Source organism: Muntiacus reevesi, chromosome 12 (assembly GCF_963930625.1).
Source record: "Muntiacus reevesi chromosome 12, mMunRee1.1, whole genome shotgun sequence".
In the NCBI taxonomy this organism is placed as follows: Eukaryota; Metazoa; Chordata; class Mammalia; order Artiodactyla; family Cervidae; genus Muntiacus; species Muntiacus reevesi.
Window position 1 is genome coordinate 55190502 of NC_089260.1, and position 20967 is coordinate 55211468.

Consider the following 20967-nt stretch of genomic DNA (forward strand, 5'->3'; position numbering starts at 1 on the left):
CTGCCGTCCAGCCTGCTCCCCACCACCCCACCAGGGGGACAGTCCACACACTGCTCTCCACACGCAGCTCCAGCCCGCCCTCTGTGGTGCTGTCACACACATCACTTCCCTTCCTCGGAGACACTGCCTCCCTTTCACCCCCGTTAATCCCTCCCTTGTTCGCATCTCACTTCTTTCTCTCAAGACCCAGCGGAAAAGTTCAACTCTCCACCGAGCTGTTCCTGAGGCCCCCTTGCCTTCAGCAAGTCTTGTGAAGTCGGGGACGTGGCAGAGCCGGGGTGGCCCACTCTCATCGTGGCACTGACAGCAGAAGCGGAGGACACGGGACTTCCCCTGAGGAATCCGAGCTCTGTCTGCGTAAGGCCCGAAAGGTCTTATGAAGTCGCAGTAACCACTTATTAAAAATATTTATCTGTGCCTAAGTTAAATAAACAATTTTAATGTAAACACTCAATAGGGCATCTTCCCCATTGCTCCTAAGATCTCGTCTCTCTCTGCGGCCGTGGGCATGGGCGGCTTCACTCCGTTCTGTCTTCTCTGAATCATGACAGAGTTCTAAAGTATGTACAAAAGAGAAGAAATAATCAGTCACATACTAAATGCCAATCAACTGCCAGTAATCGGCTATTGCGTCTTCTAAAAGGAAACATAAAAGGGCAAGTTAAAAAAAACAGAAAATAAATTCTAGGACTCTAGATAACATTTTGAGATTACTATCCATTAAACAGAAGTGATTATTCCCTTGGTGGTGGTGGTAGTTTAGTTGCCAAGTCCTGTCCAACTGCTTTGTGACCCCATGGACTGTAGCCTGTTCCTGGGATTTCCTAGGCAAGAATACTGGAGTGGGTTGTCATTTCCTTATCCAGGGGTGTTCCTGACCTAGGGATCAAACCCACATCTCCTGCATCTCCTGGTAGGTTCTCTACTATTGTGCATCCAGGGAAGCCCCAATATTCCCAAAAGAATATGTCACCTGTTACTAGGATGGGGATACAGTGTTGAACTACCAGCCCAGGAGCATAGCCCACCAAGAGCTCAGGAACTGCCCAAAGGAGCCAACAGGTGACCACAACAGGTGAGTGAACAGAGGGAAAGGAAGCCATTGGAGCCAGTGCTCAGAGAAGCAGAAATTACAATATATATGAGAAAATGGGGACCATGGGCAGTGGTGGGGGAGCAGGAGGCAGAAAAAGAAGCCAGATACATGTGGTGACAGGGCAGGCCCGCCAGTTCATCCACCTCTAGAAAACTAACATGATGACAAGATACTGACCCACGTAGGAAGACCCACCTCGGTTGGAGCTACATTCTCACACATGGGAGGGGGTGAGGTAGCCAACGAGAGTGCCTGAGGGTCCTGAGGGCACACAGGGGATGTGGTCAGAAAGGTGGGCTTCCCACAGCCATCTGAGGAAGGGTGGTGGGTTCTGACAAACCTCAGGCTTCAGACTCATGCCTAACAGATGAGTTCTAACAGACGTGACCGAGCCAAGCTTACCCAGAACTTCCGGCAGTTCTTGTACTTCAAGAAGTGAGAGGAACAGCTCTCCTTGTCATAGTTATTTTCGGCCATGCATCTGGTAGACGCGTCCGATTCCTTAAATATGTAAGACAGGCAGCATTTAGGAGGCAGAGTGGCATCTAAAAAACAGATACACACACCTCTGAAGCTGCGTCCCCCCGAGCAGATAACTGGAGAGAGTTTCAAACACTTTCACTCCCAGGGGCCTGGGTTTAATCCCTGTTGGGGAACTAAGACTGCACAGTGGGGCCAAAAGAAAAAAAAAATTCACTGCTGCATAGCAGAAGCCAAACCCCACCTCCTGACTCAGAGGGCAGCTCTCCACTCCTCCAAGTTCTCACCCGGACTTGAACGTTTGATGTTAAGGTGGTTTCAAGACCCTAAGTAAATAGCTAATGACTGGTCTACAACAAGGTAAAGTAACGACATTCATCTCAATGTAAGTTTGGCTATCATTCACTCCATTACGCAAGTAAATACACTATTATGCCAGTAATTTTAATAGGTATCATTAATATCACTTCAAAACTGAAGTGAGCCACACAGGGCTACAAGTTCAAAGGAGGGTAGCTGCCATTTGAGAATTAAAGTTTAGCTGTCTGAACTGGAAGTAGATTGGATAACAAACTTCAAAGTGAAAGGCATGATTCTGAGAAGTCATCTAAAGGAAAACTTTAAATTAAGAGCAAGTAATTTGCTTCACAGATCTGAGAAACATGGTTTATCTAAAGCAACTTAGGAAACTGCTGAAAACAGATTTCAAGTAGAACAAAGCCAATACTCCGTGCCAAATATTTAACGAATGTGTATATTTGGAAAATGCATATGAATCAGGAAATATAATTTTCATAGCACCAGTTCGATGGCTGCCTTATTCAAGGATGACAATGCCACAATTTAAGAACTGCTAATTGTACCAAATAAATGCCAATAAACGATTTTAACAACAAAACGTTTTGTTTACGTGATACCCTTGTGAAAACCTTCAGGCTTTAAATACTCTAACTCAGTTATCAGCCCTTCACTCTCAGCAAGGTGGTCTCAGGGACATGATGAAATCATTGCTATCAAAACATAAATTTCAGTAACCATCTAAAAATACCTACTTTCCAACTTTGAATGTTTGGACTCAAGAATTTCCTCAGTGTTGCACATGCTTGTCTAGTGTTAAGAGTGACAACTAAAAGCTTGTATGCTCTACAAATTAGGGAAACTCAAAAAAGAGATGAGTGTTAGCTAAATGATGAATATCCAAAAATGCTCTTGTGAAATAAGGATACGCAGGCCATGAATGTTTCTTGTACAGGAATAACTTTATTCAAGAATTGCAGAAAACTGATGCCCACAAAATCAGAAGATGCTTATTTTTCCAACTTAATACCTGTAACAATTCAAAGCCAACCAGCTTACCGACAAGCAAGGGTTTATGTCAGGATCCCTCAGCCTTCGCGTCACCATGGGCATCCTAAGTGTCTTCTCCCTGCAGGTAGAGGTTGGGAAGGGTAACACAGTGGATGGCACACAAGTCAGTGAAGCCTCATCAACTCCTCAAGTACAGTACCGAAAAAGTTAACTCTGGCATAAAGATTTTCTAGTGAGGAACTCACACGCGCTCTGTATTTTCAGAATGAAGACTTGGATGTGATCTCCTCTACACTGACTCATGCCTCAGCACAAAGGCCTTGTTTAAACTGTTTAAGTGCCTCTACTGAAATCTGACTACAATGTTCAGAGAGAAAGTTCCGCCAAAATTCAGTTTCAGTTTACTCCTATTTCTAAAGGTGGCTCAGTGGTAAAGAATCTGCCTGCCAATGCAGGAGACAAGAGTTCTACCCCTGGGTTGGGAAGATCCCCTGGAAGTGGTACTGACAACCCACTCCAATATTCTTGCCTGGAGAATTCCATGGACAGAGGAGCCTGGCAGGCTACAGTCTATGAGGTTGCAGAGTCAGACTGACTTTCTGACTTTAAGTGACTAAAAGACAATAATATCTATAAACTAAACAATTAAATGTATTAACAAAACAAAAATACAGCATGCACTCTACGGATTACCTTCCTTATTATACACTGATTAGCACACAAAATAAGGGTGGAATAATTTAGTACAACTCAACTTAGGAAAAATTTGTCAACTAAAGTACCTGAATGTCTAACTCTGTGGCCTGTCCTGGCCAATATACCAATAAATAAATAAATAAAAAACCACCGAAGTTATTGCTCAGTGGACATTTTGAAAAGTTAAAAAAAAAAAAGAAATCTGAAACTTAACTTCCCAAAGGCATCTTCTATTTAACTGATACTTCCAGGGATAAAGGAAGTGAGGGAACGCCACCCCAGCACATTCCCCTTCTGGCTAAAGCCCTACAGGCATGCAGCTTGAAGGCGCCTTTATCAATTAAAGATGATCACAGTTCTCTAAGAGCCAATTAGGGATTCCAAGTCAAATCATATACTCTTATAACAAGTAGGTCACCTATATAATCCCAGGACAACTGCCCTCTCTAACGAATCTAACTGAAATTGGTATGCCTGTTATCTTCAAAGACACATCATAGAAATGAACTAAAAGAGAATTTTTTTTTAAACTCAACTACTTGTTAATTAAACACAATTCTTTATTTCAACATATTGGCATATTATCAATGAGCCACACACAAATATTTTTAAATGCTCAGCGCTAACTTTATGGAACCTACCCCTGAATCCTGCTCTAGCTTAACTTTTACCTAAAGATCAAAGAAGACAGCAAATAATGTAGGATGACCTACCCCAAACACCAATGAATAAAAAACTGCGTCAGTATAACTAGACAGAGCTCTGAACTTTTGTACAAAATGGTTTCTACTTTCCTTCCCCAAAATGGGACCATCAAAAAATATGAGCTATGTTAAATAAAGTATGTTCAGGGAAAACAATCAACCCCCATAAGCTCCTGAAAAGTGGAGGTATTCTTGGATCATGAGTCAACTAGTTCCCTTTCTCTTTTACAAGAAAGATCAGGATGTCCAAGCTAAAGGGGATAACCTTTGCAAAGAAGGATGGAAAAAAGTCTAACCCTTCCAGGTCCTTTCAGTAAGTAATCTTTCTCTTTTATGATCTTCATTGACCAATACGTAAGTACACCTCGCTAACACCAATCTCTTGGCAAGAAGAAAATTCAAGATGCTGTTCAACTGTACCTAGAAGCTTCTTCCTCTCCCGAACACAATTTCTTTGCGGACTTGACGTCTTCCTAAGACAGGTGAGGGCACAAAATGAACTCACGGCTTTCTTGTCTACATGTGTCCCGTGCTCTGAACACAGAGCTCTGCTCCGCTGTTCACACTCCTTGGATGTAATCTCAACAATGATGGGATGCAGACTGAACTCAGGTTGCCCCCCTTCCGTGAAAGTGTTCTACTTTTTATCACCATCGTCGAACCACCTAGGTAACATCATATATACCGAATCAGGTTTGCTGTAGGAATTTATTCACCGTTCCTTTTCTTTCCCTTCCGGGTTCTAAATCTCAGTCAATCTAAGTTTGGATTTCCGACTGTCACCTGCTCTGCACGAACCCACATGTAATAACTGGAAATGAAGAGGAAATGTCAGTTTACAGTGAGGAGCGGGGCTGAAAGCGGCTGTTCCGCTAGGGAGGCGTCATCTACTTACTCTCTGAATGTAACAAACAAACATGCCTAAGCTCTGCCGCAGAGGACAGTCAGAGAGAAACCAACGATTTGAGGGAGGGGCGCAAAAAAGCACAGCACGTTTGAGGAAGAGCTCTCAACGCTTTCTGCAAAGGGCAAGCTGCTTTAAACAGTATCTTGACTTTCCATCCACTGGTTCCACGTCCCCACTCGGAGCAGCTTTGCAAGAGAAGGGAACGCTGCTGACCGGTCCAAGGCCCCCTGCCGCCACCACCGCCCGCGCCCCCAGGTTGTCCGAGCCCAGGCAGGGCTGCGGGCCTCCCCACCACAGGAGCAGCCGTCGGGAACCCGCAACGCGTCCCACGAGGCATTCGACCCTCCAACGTACGTCTGGGAGCAGGCGGCCGATCAGGAAGTCGGGGTGGCCTTGCGGAGGGGCCGGGGAAGGCCAGAGGAGACCCTGGAGCGAGGCGAGCACCAGGCCCGCGGCCTCCAGAAAGCTGCCCGTCCAACCTTGTGAGCGGTGGGCGCAGGTGAACACACCTTGCTCTCACTTTCGACGGCACCCAGGAGGGCAGGGGAAGAAAACACAGGGAACTGGGGGCACGGGCGGGGGGGCGGGTGGCCGATTACGCTCCAAAGGCTGGGAAGGAAGGATGAAGGAAGGGCTGGGGGTTCCCGGGCAGGGGGCACCTCCCTCGGCCCCGGCCCGAGGAAACCCGCGTCGCCACGAGGAAGCGCAACGGCAAGAGGCCCGCGCCTAGGCGAGGCCTGGTGGAGGCGGCTTCACGCCAGAGACGCAACTGCGGGTCCCGCGGCGGCCCGGGCGCGCCAGTCTCTTCCCGCAGCCCTGCAGCCGCGGCAGAGAGAAAGCGGGGGGAGGTGGGGGGGAGTGGGGGGGGCGGGGAAACCACTCACCTCGGGCGGCCGCTCCGCCAGCGCCCAGGCCGTCTCCAGCTCCAAACACGTCAATGGCTCACGCAGCTGGGCCTTAAGTAGCGCGCATCCCAACGTGCTGCCCCCGCTCCTCGGCGGCCGCCGACCCAATCAGCGCGCCCCGTCGCCTGACTGACAGCCGAGCGGGTCCCGGCTCGGCGGGGGCGGGCGGGCCTCGCCCCGCCCCCAGTCGGCGGGAGGAGGGCCGAGGCGGGAGGAGTGGGCGGGGCGGCTCTCGCGACCCCGCCTCCGCCCCCGCCCCGCCGCGCCCCCGGCGCCGCGGCCCTCCTCTTAACACTTCGACTTGACTGGCGGTGCGGCAGGCCAATCGAAGGGCGGAGCTGCGGCGGCGGCGGCGCCCAGTGGCCGGCCCCGGGGCGGAGCGCGCGGGGAAGGGCGGGGGGGGGGCGGGCACAGCGGCGGGCGGGGGCAGGGGGCGGGCCGGCGGGAGGCGGGGGCGGCGGCCGAGCGGGCCGGGGGAGGCGGCGGTGGGCGCGACGTCGGCGGCGGCGGCGGCGGCGGCGGCGGCAGCTGCAAGTTGGGCTGCAGGGGCAGCGCATACACTACAATGGCTGCTGGAAAGAGGCGTAAGGAAACAATTTCCAGGCCCGCCGCGTCCAGCCCGAAATATGAGAAAAAAATTATTAGAAATTCCGCGGGCGGTGTAAAGGCGGCGGACGGGCCGGAGGGAGGATGTTAAAGCCCCGCGGTGAGTTCTCCCGGGGTCCGGGGCGGCGGAGAGGCGTTTAGCGGGAGAAATATCAGGGTTATTTAAATTATGGGACTCGCTGAGGGGGCAGAGGAGCCGCGGCGGCGAAAGGAGGAGGAAAAAGTTTGTGCTGCTCTCAGCCCCTGCTCAGGACCCCAGAGAGAAAAAATAATAATAAAAAATAAAATAAAAATAATCGGGCGGGGGTGCGGGGACTCCCGAAGTCGCTTCTGACAGGGCAGGGGCGATGCGGCTGGAGACCCGAAGGTGAGGTCGGTGGGAAAAAAAAAAACCCCTTTATTCAGGGTCTGGAAAGTTTGAAAAGTTTCCTCCTCCTCCGCCTCCTCTCTGGTGCTGCGAATATTGTGACAGCGGCAGCGGCAGCAGCGAGAGCGGAAGACATTAGAGACCCGAAAAATAAGGGAAAAATTAATATAAATTCGGTTTTGAGAGTAAACTCTCCGCATTTTCTACCAAAACATCCCGGGGGAAGGTGGGTCCCCAAAGGGCCTGGCGGAAACCCGCAGTCGGCAATATTTGGGGGGCACTTGGAGTGACTTGGGGGGAACTTTGCCCCTTTTTTCAAAAGAGGTTTTTCTTTTTTGGAGAAATGCATTTGTTTTCGCCCTTTCCTCAGGTGGGCGAGTCGGGGTCGGGGTGCGGGGTCTGCGAGGAGGTGTGAGCCCCGGGTGTGTGGCTGCGGGGGGGGAGGGGGGTGCTAAATGAAAGCAGGAGATCTGCACAGACCAGGGACAGCTTGTTGTCAGTATCATAAACAACCAAAATGGAGGGAGAACTCAGGCATATAACCAAATAAAAATTTTTTAAAAATCGCAAAAAAATCCCAAAAAATCCGGGATGCTCCCCCTTTTCTCGCTCAAGGTAAAAGGATGAACCGCCTTTCCCCTGAAGTCCATTTTGACTTTGCAGGGACCAAGGAGTTAATATTTATTTATTTTTTCAAAACTTTCGAAGGGCAAAAGCCTTTTATAACTCAACCGACAATGAGAAAACGTGAAAATCCGATGCTCGAGAAGGAGGGGGAGGGGGGGGGGAGGTGGTAGTGCAGAAACTGCTAAACTTAATGGTAATGTGGGCTGATCTGACATAAGATAAACACTATATTTGCTATTTTATAACTCTGTTTTAATGATCGTTGCGGGGTTTTTTTTCTCTCCCCCCGGTGGAAAAAAAAAGTGATGCCATTTTCTTAATAGAGTTAATATGTGTGATTGGAAGAATAAACCCTTTCGGCTTTGAATTGCATTTTCGTCGCATTTATGCTTCAGGTTTTGTTGGTGGCTCCCTCCTTTCTTTAAACTAGGCTCTACAGAGGAGGGGTAGAGAGGTGGTGGTGCACACAGAGGCTGGTGTGCAAGACTGGAGCACCTTTTGGGGTGGGGTGGGGAGTTACTGAGCTGCTCGCCTCCTGACACGTTTGCTTCACCTGCTCATCCTCAGGAAAGAATGTCCAGCCGAGGTTTTCTGGTTTTATGTATAGAAAAGGATGGTGCCTCTTGCATCACAGTGAAGTTAATGGGAAAGTGCTGCTGATGTTGGTTTCCACGTGGGATGTGGGACAGAGCAGGGCATTTTAAAGGGACAGCTTCTCTTTTCTTATGATTTTTCATCACCTACACAGAAGCCCTGCGTGAGGACCAGCAGCAGAGGTGCTGGGAGGGTGTGGTGATGGAAGAGCCTCCTCTTTCCATGACTCAAACGCACCCACCTTTAGCAGTGATGGAGGGAAAGGAGGGCTAAAGCAGGCTCAACAGAAGATGGATATTGTGTAGATCAGTTTGTTTCCAAGCTGTTCTTTTGTGTAACAAGCCCTCCCAGGAACTTTGCATGTTACATTGCTGTGCTCTGGAAGCTGATTTTGGAAGGAATTGTGGAAAAATGGAAATAGTTTAAGGTGTGTGGTGTAATGGTATAGCATTATTGAACAGTTATGAATTCTGTGCAGTGAGATCAAAGAGCTGTGTATGCCCATAATATGATTTTACAGCCATTTTGTAAAAGCTGTAAAATACCTAATATTCAATTTGGCTTAAGGTACAGTGAGGACTTCTGGTTGAAAACTGCAGGCAGAGTGGTGGAGATTCTTTTACTCTGTAAGCAGTAGGCATTTCTTTAAGGGGAAAAAAAAGCACATACACCAACACCATGGAAAAGTTTACGCATACCCATTTTAAAGCCCCATCCTATACATGTGCAGTAACTCTGTGCCTTTGAAATGAAAAGGTTTTAAAGTCCTGTGACCTACCGGTTTGCATCTTTTAAGTTGAATTTATTTGTGTTATTTAACAGGAAATGTTTACTGATCATAAACTACTATTGACTCTGATGGCTTAGATTTTCATAATATTTTCAAAATTGAAAATATGTAAGTTGTATGCTGTACTCTATTAGACATTAAGGTTCACCTTGAATAGAATTTACTTGTGTTCCATTTTCCACAGGTATATGAAGTTTCTGGAATAGATACCTATTTTCCTTTGTTTTTATGATTTATAGAAATGGATTAAAATAAGGACTGGATTTTTAGACTTCTTATATAGAATATTTTTTCTGGCCATACTGTACAAACAAATTATTATTTTGAAATCTGGTGTACGTTAACCTGTGTTCACATCTGAACTCTTACCTGCACCTTTCTGTAAATACCTCCATAGTAGCAGTTACATCCGTATAGTGTGGTTTCTGATTTTGGAAGCAATTGCAACTTTCTAAGAACTCATTAAAAAAATTAATCCCGTGAATCACTGTTAAATCAAAATTGATTGGAAAGTGATTAAACTGTCAGTGGAGAAGGGAAACTTCCCCCCCCCCAAATAATCTTTGCAGAGGTCTCATGGTGCCATTAATACTTATAAAACCTTTGAAATTTATCTTACATGTTCATTGTAGTTTGGCTGGAGACAGTTACATTGAGTATAAGTAGTCAAATTCAGTATGGATTTAAAATAAGTGAGACTTTTAAATCTTGAATAGTTGCCACTTTGACAAACCAGTTACTAGTATCAATAATTTTAGTTTCTGTAAATGTGAAGAAAAAGTATTTCTTCCAGTTACATGAGACCATGGAGTTATTCAGTTTGCTTGGACACTTCACATTATGATTAGTTTATTGTCATCCTAGATAAAAGTGTTGGTATTGTGATTTTTTTTTTTTCTATATCACAAAAGGTGATATGAAACCTTCTTCATGTTTGGGTTTTACACACCTGGCTACTTGTCTGAATCAGAAAATACATTCAGAGCACACAAGTATAAAGCCTGTAATTCCTTGGAGAGTCTCATTTAGCTAGGACGTAGCATAATTACTCATTTGAATTGTTTGTACTGAGTTTTTGTAATGACTAAGAAATACTACCTGTTGAACATCCTTTTTCTGAAGCTACTATTAAATTGTACCAATTAACAGAAATAAGTTAAGGCTGTTGTATACTCATAATCTTTATTTCAGGTAGAATTAGAGAAGCTTCATAGCTGGAGATGCTAATTTGAAATTTATATGCCTAATTTTGCTGTTGGACATTCTATAAGGAATTTAGCTGCTGTGGAAGGTGATTTATAAATATGGGCTAATTCTGATAAAATTCAACATCTGCATATTTATTACATATCTAAATAATTTAATAAACAGACATAGCTAAATAAATTAGTGAATATGTTTTTATCAGTATATTTTCGAAGTTGGAAGTGTACTCTTGGTGTTTTAAAATCATACAAAGGTGTCCTTTTTTTTCCTTTGTTTTTAACATAATCCTGGTTGTCACTATATACATTTTGGTTTGGTATTCTGGATATGTTCCTTTCTAAGAATTAAATTGTTATTTGCTGAATGAAATATAATGCTGCTGTCTTTGAGATTTGAAAAGCTTGAGAACTAAAACATGTATCTATAGCTGTCTTTGAAGTTTTGTTTTGATAATCATTTGCTCCTTGAGCTGTGTAATCAAAATATTGGTTCCTTCCAGGAATGTTTTAATGTTCTTTATTTAGAATCTTGTTCTTTGGAAAATTAATATGTCTGAAAAGTTACCTGTTACACACACATATATACACACAGACACACACCCAAGAAAAAAGTTTCACTGAGTAACTTTACTTACACAATCTGGAATACTTGTTCTTTTTGATGTGTTTCCAAATGTATAGGAAATAAATAAAATTTTTCCTCTTTATATTGATAACATCTTAGATTCTTTAGTTAAGTTATTTGAGTAAGGGAAGAGTTTCAGAAGAAGGCAAGAACAACTGAATGTGTTCAACAAAATCCAGGATAGTGAATATGTTCAAGGTAAAAAGGCTAAAAGTTGTCCCTTGAGCCATTTTTTAACTGTTTTAAGAACCTGATAAACACCTTATCTGAAACATCAAATACTTTGAAAATATATCGGACACTGCAGAGGAGCAAAAATGGACCCTTAATTTCTTTAATTGTAACAGGAATTAATGTAGGCAGCATATTTAACCAATTAGTAAGTGTTTAGGTAGCCTTGGAAAAGTATTTACAAATAAGTTAAATGTGAGTGCAGGGTACAGTGAATTGATGAACTGAAAGTTAACTATGATTTTAGAATTCATGCAGGGGAATTCTTTCCCATTTTACAATAAGACCACTTTGGAGGTAACTAATTTTTACTTTTGTGTGTATTTCAATACCTAATTTTTTCTTTTTTTGAAAAAGCCTGAACCTGACATCTACTGTGTTACTACATTTCTTTTATAACAGGGCAACTTTTATATCTCATTAGCTAATTTAATTTGAGAAATTAAATGCAAAATTTTACATCATAACATTTTCTGAAAGTATTGATGTGTAGTTATTAACATTTGAAGTTGTGAGAAATATACAGGTATGAAAGCCTGGTAGACATTATTGCAGGGGCATAATTTGATTTTTAGTTTTAAATCGCTTGGCCTAGTGCCCAGTAGTTTACATTCTACCCTGGGTGTCCACCTGTCTCTGCCTCCTCCCTCCAGGGTGGTATTGACAAGGATATGGTGATGAGGAACTACCAGGGGTGCTTTGGTATTTTTGTTTTCTGATTTTGTGTATGCACTGGTGTGTGTTGTCCAAGTGTTAAGGTTTTTGTTCTTTTTTTTTTTTTTAATGCTTATCAGAGAACAAAATCCCAATTTTAGAAAACAGTATCTCATTTTTAAAAAGTGAAGTGGTGTGATACTGCATTAAAATTGTTAGTATTGAAAAGTCCCTGGATGTCTTCTTGTAAACAGAGTTCCTTCAGGGACATGGCTTTAAAACTAACCACAGTATTTGGGGGGAATTTGAGATGGCAACCCAAGAAATGGGTATGCCTGTGGAGAATGAATGAATTTAGGCAGTTGTATCCTAGGTTAATAGAAGGAGCAATTTGCTTGAAGTGTTTCCCTGTGTTTTTTTTTAAGTGAAAACTTTTTCCTAATTTAAATACATAGAAAACCTAGAAATATGAATGTGTTAGAAAGCAAAAATGTTCTTTTTGATGTTTGTTTGTTTGTTTTCTTAAAAAAAATTGTAAGGAAAAGTGTATTAGAAGAACCTAAGTGTGAAGTAAAATGTCCAAAATTAATGGGGAAAGAACTAGTTATATGAGAATATCAGATTTAGTCGTGGTAACTTTAAAATTTGACTTCTGTGAATAAAGAATAACTAACTATAAAGCAAATAATAGTAAATTTACTCCCCCAAAATGAGAGTGATAATTGGGGGAATCTGTAAGAGAGTATTTTTAATACAAATTGCTGGTTTATGGTAACCTTTTAAAAATAGATTCCTCCCCAATTTTTCCTCCATATCTTTAGACTTGTAGTAAACTAAATTAAACTCTAAGAATAATATGTAGCAGTTATTCAGAATACTTTATTTTTAAATAAGAAAAAATGATTTTTTGTTATTTTTTTAAAAGTAAAGTTTATTTCAAATGTGTACCTAAGTGAAGTGTTCTGAAAAATCTTAGAAACTGTTGAAAATTATTTTCTTAATTCTTCTTCAGAAACTTTAAAACTTCCAATTAAGTTAATGAAATAAATTTTAAAACCTTAGTTTAAGAACAGTGTACTTTCTGAACTTTTTTTCAGGGCAGTTTAAGTCATTTCTTCCAGACTCAGTAACATTTTAAAAGCTTTTCACAAGGTAAAGATAAGAACACTCACAAACTTTTTGATTTCTGAAGTGTTTTTAGAGGTAGGCTGACAGTTAAAGAAATTTTCTTCCCCATTTATTAATTAGCAATTGATTTTCTGAAGGAGAATCTAGACCTATTACAGTATTGTTTTCGAGAGTGGAATTTTCTTTTAATATTAGAAAATATTTTGAGGGTAAAAGAGGCATCTTTTCTTCAAGGGTCTCAGCAGACTGTGGTTATCTGCCATTGCAGAACCTTGAGCTCTACCTTTTTTTGAGAGTCAGAGACTCATTTTAGGCTTTCAGATATTAAATATTTGAATTATTGTCTCAAACCAATGTTTGAATTGCATATTGTTTATTGATTATTTATGATATCCTATCTTTTAGTTTCTGAATATGGAAATGTTAGTTGTCAGATGAAATGCTACAACTGCAAGGCTGCCATCCGATTTTTTGAAAAATTTTATCTTTTAAATCAATAGTTTGACATTAGAGCCTTGAGTTTTGAGATACATTTTTGGAGACTGTTCAACTAGAAGTCAGAGAATGAGGAATTTAGTCCCTTTGACTAATAGGCAGAATTAGAAAAATGTTTTAATCAATTTTTTTTCCACTTGAAGATATTTTAGTAAAAAGTTGGCTGAATTGTTCTTAATCAGAAGAATTTTAAGAAATTGAACCTGAAAGTTTGAGGTAGTTCAAATGTGCAGGTTCAAAATAGCCCCAGTTGAATTTTAGACTAGTAGATTTTCTCAATAACTTGATTTTATTTCCTTGTATTGCCTTAATGTTGGAATTACGTAGAGCCCACATCAGTTTTCATCATATTCTAAAACAGTTACACTAATAGGTTTTATTTTTATCAACTTTAGACAATGAAATGAAAATACTATTTTATATAAAGGTACATTACCTTTTTAAAACTATTTTATGCATTTCCTAAATTTAATTTGTTTAACTATTCCATTCCAAGGAAGAGAAACTAACTCCTTTACTCTAAAACTAAATTTGCTCTAAATTTGCAGTTTATGGGAGAGTTGTCACTTTATATGTTTAGATAAGATCTATTATAACCTTAAACATAAATATTAATATGATTATCATATCTGATTATAAACTATATCTCAAACATGAATTTGCTCCCCTTCTTCTAAAATTGTTTTCTGAATAAAGCTGAGAAAATATTTTTCTTGTGTTTTTCTCATTTGTTATTGTTTGAAGTAATTTAATTGGGTAAGTTTTCAATTTCAGTTATATTCCTCTTGTAACATTAATAGAATTTTACCTAAAATTACTATTCACATACACAGTGTCTCAGCAGTAAAATAGAACTAGATATATAATAAAATAGTTAATTATACTATGAGTGATAGAAGCAGTCTCAGTGGTTCTTATTTGGAATAGTTTAAAATGGCTCAGACAAACTGCCCATGAGTATAAGGCGTACCTCTAACAGCAGTTAGTGATATTTTATAGTTTTCTTTTTCTGCTTCATAAAGTTTGAGCATTCTCAGAGCTACTATCATGCAATAAATAACTGATTTAACTATGCCCTGTGTAAAGTACACATATCAGGTTTAGCTTTTAATACAAGTTGCTTTAGCTTTCTTATAAGAAAACTGAATAAGACAGGTGTCCCTTAGTTATAATTTGGTGAGCATCACATCTTAAAAGATATTACAGGTAAAATATATTATCATAATCACTTACCCAAATCAAAATGAAAGTAAACTATCAAGTAATTGTTTTAATTAGACATAGAATGATCATTTTAAATATTTAACTAGGTAACTTGATGTACTGCTGAAATATAAGGAATTTTAATTGAAAGTTGTTATTGTACCCGAATCTATTTTTGTATGCCTCAAAAGTTTGTAAACAAAAGTGAACACATGTGAAGGTCTGGTAGCTTACAAACGTTCCTAAGCATCTATCCTTTGACAGTTAATGAAAATGTATTTTTTAAATATATGGGCAAAATTATTTCAATAATTATAACATTTAATTATTATACTTATTTTTCAAAGAAAAATGGAGAGGAATGGTTTAGTGTTGCTTATATCTCTATCAGTTGCATATTCATTGCATTTGAAATTAATCATTAAAGCATTTGATACTTTAGGGATATTTTAGGGTTTTTTTCTTTTCTTCTAGTAGTATAACAGTGTTTTCCTTAAAACCCTTTCTTTTTGGACATTATAATCTATTTAAGATAGTTATTTCAAAACTTTAACTGCTTTTATTTAATAAGAGAATTTCTGTTCCCTAGATCATGTTATTCTTAAAAGAAGTTCCTATCTTGAAATACTCTTAATCATAGCTAAGGTTATCCTTGTAAATATATGCTAGAAGCTTTCTTCTTTCTGGTGTTAGGCATTTATCACTATGAACTTATCTCTCAGAACTGCTTTTGCTGCATCCCATCAATTTTGGTATGTTCCATTTTCATTTATCTCAGGGTTTTTGTTTTTTAATTTCTCTTTTGATGTCTTCTTTGACCCTTTGCTTGTTCAGTAGCATTTTGTTTTATCTCCACATATTTGGAAATTTTCTGGTTTTCTTCATGTAATTGTCCTCTAGTTTCATACCATTGTGATTCAGAAAAGATATTTGATGTGATTTCAGTTCTCTTAAATTTATTGGGACTTGTTTTGTGACCTAACATATGGTCTGTCTTGGAAAAATGCTTCAGGTGCACTTGAGAAGAATGTGTGTTCTGTTGCTCTTTTAGAATGTTCTGCCAATATGCATTAGGTCTACCTGATCTAACGTGTCATTTAAGGCCAATATTTCCTTATTTTCTTTCTGGATGATCTAACCATTCGTGTAAGTTGGGTTTTAAAGTTCTGTTCTATTATAGTATTGCTGTCTATTTCTCCCTATGTTTACTTTGTTTATTTAGGTGCTCCTGTGTTAGGTACATGAATATTCACAGATGTTATATCTTCATGTTGAAATAAACAACCTAACTTTTAGAGATATTTTAGGAACTATAAAAAGAGTCAAGGAACTAGAAAAAGAAAGGAAGGAAACATGAAAGATTAGAGGAAAAAATGAAATAGAGACTAAAAAGATAATAGAAAAAATCAATGAAGCTAAGAGCTGGTTCTTTGAAAAGGGAAATAAATTGACAACCTTTAGCTAGACTCATCCCTCCTAAAATAAAATAAGAAATGAAAGAGATAAGTACAACTAATACCACAAAATTACAAAGCATTCTAAGAGACTGCTATGAGCAGCTATAACAAATTGGACAACCTAAAAATGGACAAATTTTGAGAAAAGTAACAAGCTACCAAGACCGAATCATGACCAAATAGAAGATCAGTACAAATGAGTTACTACTGATAAGGAGATTGAATCAGTAATCAAGACTTTCCAACAATCAGAAGTCTGGGATCAACCAGATGCCTTCACTGGTGAATGTTACCAAGCATAAAGAAGACTTACAGGCATGCCTCATCTTATTGAGCTCTATAGGTATTGTGTTTCTCACAAATTAAAGGTTTGTGACAATCCTGAATCAAGTCTGTTGTTGCCATCTTTTCCAAGAGCTTGTGTTCACTTCTGTGTCACATTTTGGTAGTTCTCACAATATTCAGACTTTTTCATCATTACTATATTTGTTACGGTGATCTGTCATCAATGACCTTTGATGTTACTGTTGCAAAAAAAAAATTACAACTCATTGAAGGCTTAGATAATGATTAGTATTGTTTAGCAATAAAGTATTTTTTAACTACATTGTGTTTTAAGACATTCTGTTGCACACTTAATAGACTACAGGATAGTGTGAACATAAATTTTATATGTACTGGGAAAACAAAAAAAGAATCATGTGACTTGATTTTTGCAATATTTGCTATATTGCAGTGGTCTGGAACCAATCCTGCAATATCTTTGAGGTATGCTTGCAATTCCAATCCTTCTCAAACTCTTCCAAAAAATAGAAGAGGAGGGAACTCTTCCAAACTTATTTTACAAGGCCAGCATTGCCCTGATACCAAAACCAGACAGGATGCCGCAAATGAAGAACCTCATAGGCCAGTATCTTTGATGAATGGGCTTCGCAGGTGGCTCAGTGGTGAAGAATCCACCTGCCAATGTGGGAGACTCGGGAGACATGTATTTGATCCCTGGGTTGGGAAGACCCCCTGGAGTAGGAAACAGCAACCCAATCCAGTATTCTTGCCTGGAAAATTCCATGGACAGAGGAGCCTGGTGGGCTACAGTCCATGGGGTCACAAAAGAGTCAGACACAGCTGAGCAACTGAACAAGCAGGCACACATCTTTGATGAAGGTAGATGCAAAAGTGCTCAAAAAAGCATTAGCCAACCAAATTCAATATGTTAAAAGGACCGTACACCATGATTAAATTGTATTTATTCGAGGGATGCAAGGATGGTTCAACATCCACAAATCAGTGTGATATGTCACGTTAACAGATTGAAGGATAAAAATTACATGATCATTTCAATAGATATAGAATAGGCATTTAACAAAATTTGATATTTATTTATGATAAAAAAAAAACTTTAAACAAATCAAGTGTATGTACCTGAACATAGTTATGACTGTATATGGGAAGCTCAGAGCTAACATCATACTCAGTGGTGAGAACCTTTTCCTTGATAATCAGGAGGAAAGAAGGATACCTACTTTGACCACTTTTATTCAACACATATTGGAAGTCCTGGCCAGTCCAGCTAGGCAAGAAAAGAAAATAGAAGGCATCCAAACAGGATAGGAAGAAATAAAATTGTCACTATTTGCAGATGGCATGATACTTTATATAGAAAACCCTAAAGACTCTCCCCCGACCAAAAAAAAAAAAAAAATACTGTTAGAACTAGTAAATGAATTCAGTAAAGTTGCAAGATATAAAATCTGTATAAAAAAATCTATATGTTGCATTTCTATATGTTAATAATGAACTGTCCAAAAGAGAAATTAAGGAAACCATCCTTCTTAAAATTGTGAAAGACTGTATGCTGAAAACTGTTAAGACATTGATGAAAGAAATTGAAGAAGTCACAAATAAATTGAAAGATATCCTGTGCTCATGGATTAGAAGAGTTAACATTGTTTAAATGTTCATATTTCCCAAAGCAATCTACAGATTCATTCAATCACTATCAAAATTCCAAAGGCATTTCTCAGAGAAATAGAACAAACAATCTTGAAATTTATATGAAACCATAAAAGACTTGGAGTACCCAAAGGAATCTTGTGAAAGAAAACCAGGCTGGAGGCTTCACATTTCTTTAGTTTCAAACTATACAAAGCTATAGTAAGAGAATAGTATGGTATCAGAATAAAAACAGACACATAGATCAATGGACCAGAGTAGAGAACTCAGAAATAAACCCATGCATTTTCGGTCAATTAATACATGACGAAGGAGCCAAGAATATCCAGTGGGGAAAGGACAGTCTCTTCAATAAATCATGTTGAGAAAACTGGAAGCCATATGCAAGACAATGGAACTGGACCACAATCTTAAACTATGCACAAAAGTTAACTCAAAATGGATTAAAGACTTGAACATAAGACCTGAAAACATAAAACTCCTAGAAGCAAACATAGGCAGTAAGGTCCTCGACACAGGTCTTGACAACGATTATTTTAAATCTGACATCAAAAGCAAAAGCAATAAAGGCAAAAATCGAAAAATGACATTACATCAAACTAAAACTTTCTCCACAGCAAAGGAAGTCATCAACAGAATTAACAGACAACCTACTGAATGGGAGAAAATACTTGCACATCATATATCTGATTAGGGACTAATATTCAAAATATATAAGGAAGTCCTGTAACTCAAAAGCAAAAAAAAAAATCCAATTAAAAATTGGCAGATCTGAGTAAACATTTTTCCCAAGAAAGCATGCAGATGGCCAACAGGTTCATGAAAAGACGCTCAACATAGTTAATCGTTAGGGAAATGCAAATCAAAACCACAGTGAGATAATACCTCACAGCTGTTAGGATGGCTGTTAAAAAAAGCTAGAAATAACAAGTGCTGGCGAGGATATGGAGAAAAGGGAACCCTTGTGAACTGTTGGTGGTGTAAACTGGTGCAGTCACTATAGAAAAAACAGTATAGAGTTTCCTCAGAAGATTAAAAATAGAAATATTGTATGATCCAACAATTGTACTTCTGGGTATTTATCCAAAGAAAACAAAAATAGTGACTTGAAAAGGTATATGCACCCCTATGTTCATTGCAGCATTATTTACGATTGGCAGGATATGGAAACAATTTAAGTGTCCATCAGTGAATGACGGGATAAGGAAGATGTGGCAGCATGTGCATGTATGAAATATATATTAATTCATCCATTAAAGAGAATGAAATCTTGCCATTGATGACAGAATGAATGGGCCTCAGAGGTCTGTGTAAGATAAGTCAGAGATAGGTGCACGCCATATGATCTCTCCTATGTGGGATCTAATAAATAAATTTTTTAAAAACCCACGCTCACAGATACATAGACCAGATTGGTGGTTACCAGAGACAAGGAGTGGAAGATGGGAGAAATGGATGAACTACTTTTGGTTTTGGTTTTGAGTTTAAATAAATGGGAAGCAAAAACAGTGTTAAAAAAAAAAAAAAAAAAAAAAAGATATATATATTTATATACACTAGAGATCCAATTGGTGTGCTTAAGCATTGGGTCTGATGTGGTGCTCCAGTTTCATCATACTCATTTCACCTATTATCAGCCAGTGCAGGAAGAGGAAGAGAAAGCAATTTGTTTTGAGAGAAGGGCAGTTGATCATATTCAGGGGCTGACTCATAAGAGTCTTTCTAAAAGGCATGATACCTCTGCCAGAATTAAAAGGAATTTCTTAATTAAAACCATAATACCCGTGTGTCTAAGAAGTGTTTTCATAATCAGATTTCAGGCACACTTGTGTGCCTGCACTGGCCCTTCCAAGTGTTCTGCTGTTTGCACGTATTTGCTCTCAGTGCTGCCACCCTGTGTATGGCAGTGCCTCTGTCCTGTCTCCACTAATTTTCCGTGTGTGTGTGTGTGTGTGTGTGTGTGTGTTTTATGAAGCGATAGTGTCCAAAACTACTTCGGGAGAATGAACATGCATATTACAATAAATTTTAAAGATATTTTAGTATACTCTGCCCTGTGTTTAGTGCCGTACTAAATCTAGACTTTTAAAGGTTACACAATTCAGAAATATGGTATTCAGTTGCCAAAAATGAAATTTGGGGGATTTTTAAAAGACAAATACCTTTATCTGTTTCATCCGTCACTTCACTAAAACAAGGTGGATTGTACTAGTAATTTCAAAATAGCTTGAAATCAGTGAAATATGAAAGCAGAGGGTTTGATCCTTTAAAGTTGAGAAATATTATAAGATGTTTTGTTTTAGCCAAGTTTTAGTTAAAAGTTCTTCCTAGCAAAAGCAAAACCAAAAATGAGCACAAAAGAGACTGTTTCTGTTTAAAAGAAAAAGAAACTAAATGTGATTGGTTAAATTATTCCCTGAATCATTAGACAACATAACTTTTAAATTATATCACCCCAAATATTTTGAGTATTAATACTGCACATCAGCGATAAAGTAGTTCACCTGGGTAGCAATCTCTGTTTTCACCTATATTATCTCATTTAATTTTTACTGCAATCTTGTGAGATAGGAAGTGCAAGCGTAATGTGTGTGCAAGGAACAGTAATGACTTCAGAAACTGAAATTGTTACTTTTTATGAACAAGTCTCTAGACTGTACAGGTCATAGAAGCTCAATATATTAATTTGCTAGAGAGTAAACCTGAATTATCTCCATATTGAGGATTTATTTTAAAAATAATTTGTCTCAAAGCTAAAATTTTCAGTCGTGGAGTTGATACTGAGTAACTTCAATTAGAAAGTACTGCTTGTCTAGATACTTTTAAAAGTTATAGATGAGGGGGAAATTTTTTTATGAATTTACTAAGTTAAGGGAGATTTTTAAAGATGTACACCTAAACTTTTTTAATGACCTTAAATTGATACAGTTTTACTA

At 39.3% G+C, this 20967-nt stretch overlaps 2 protein-coding genes across 6 annotated transcripts in view; one reads left to right on the top strand and one right to left on the bottom strand.

Moving 5' to 3' along the window:
* Positions 1–407: 407 nt before the first annotated feature.
* Positions 408–6169, bottom strand: CHCHD7 (coiled-coil-helix-coiled-coil-helix domain containing 7). Of its 3 annotated transcripts, none has more exons than XM_065903158.1 (5): positions 6076–6169; positions 4790–4949; positions 2933–3002; positions 1499–1597; positions 408–555 (listed from the first exon to the last, which is right to left on the bottom strand). In XM_065903158.1, the coding sequence occupies exons 3-5, from the start codon at positions 2984–2986 to the stop codon at positions 451–453; spliced, it is 258 nt and encodes an 85-aa protein (XP_065759230.1). In that variant the 5' UTR covers positions 2987–3002; positions 4790–4949; positions 6076–6169; the 3' UTR covers positions 408–450. The 3 variants fall into 3 exon arrangements, with proteins under 3 accessions (XP_065759230.1, XP_065759228.1, XP_065759229.1); XM_065903156.1 differs by having other exon boundaries at positions 4705–4949; XM_065903157.1 differs by lacking the exon at positions 4790–4949 and having other exon boundaries at positions 6076–6160.
* A 480-nt stretch (positions 6170–6649) lies between these two features.
* Positions 6650–20967, top strand: part of PLAG1 (PLAG1 zinc finger) — a 49444-nt gene continuing 35126 nt past the window's right edge. For all 3 annotated transcript variants that reach the window (XM_065903321.1, XM_065903323.1, XM_065903322.1), the window contains exon 1: positions 6650–6802. The gene's annotated coding sequence lies outside the window, so the exon portion shown is untranslated. The remainder of the gene's footprint in view (positions 6803–20967) is intronic.

Coding starts and splice junctions, on each gene's coding strand:
- CHCHD7 (XM_065903158.1), bottom strand. CDS start 2,986: ATGCCCATGGTGACGCGAAGGCTGAGGGATCCTGACATAAACCCTTGC. Junction 1,598..2,932: donor ACATAAACCCTTGCTTGTCG/GTAAGCTGGTTG, acceptor TACATATTTAAG/GAATCGGACGCGTCTACCAG. Junction 556..1,498: donor AGAACTGCCGGAAGTTCTGG/GTAAGCTTGGCT, acceptor TACATACTTTAG/AACTCTGTCATGATTCAGAG.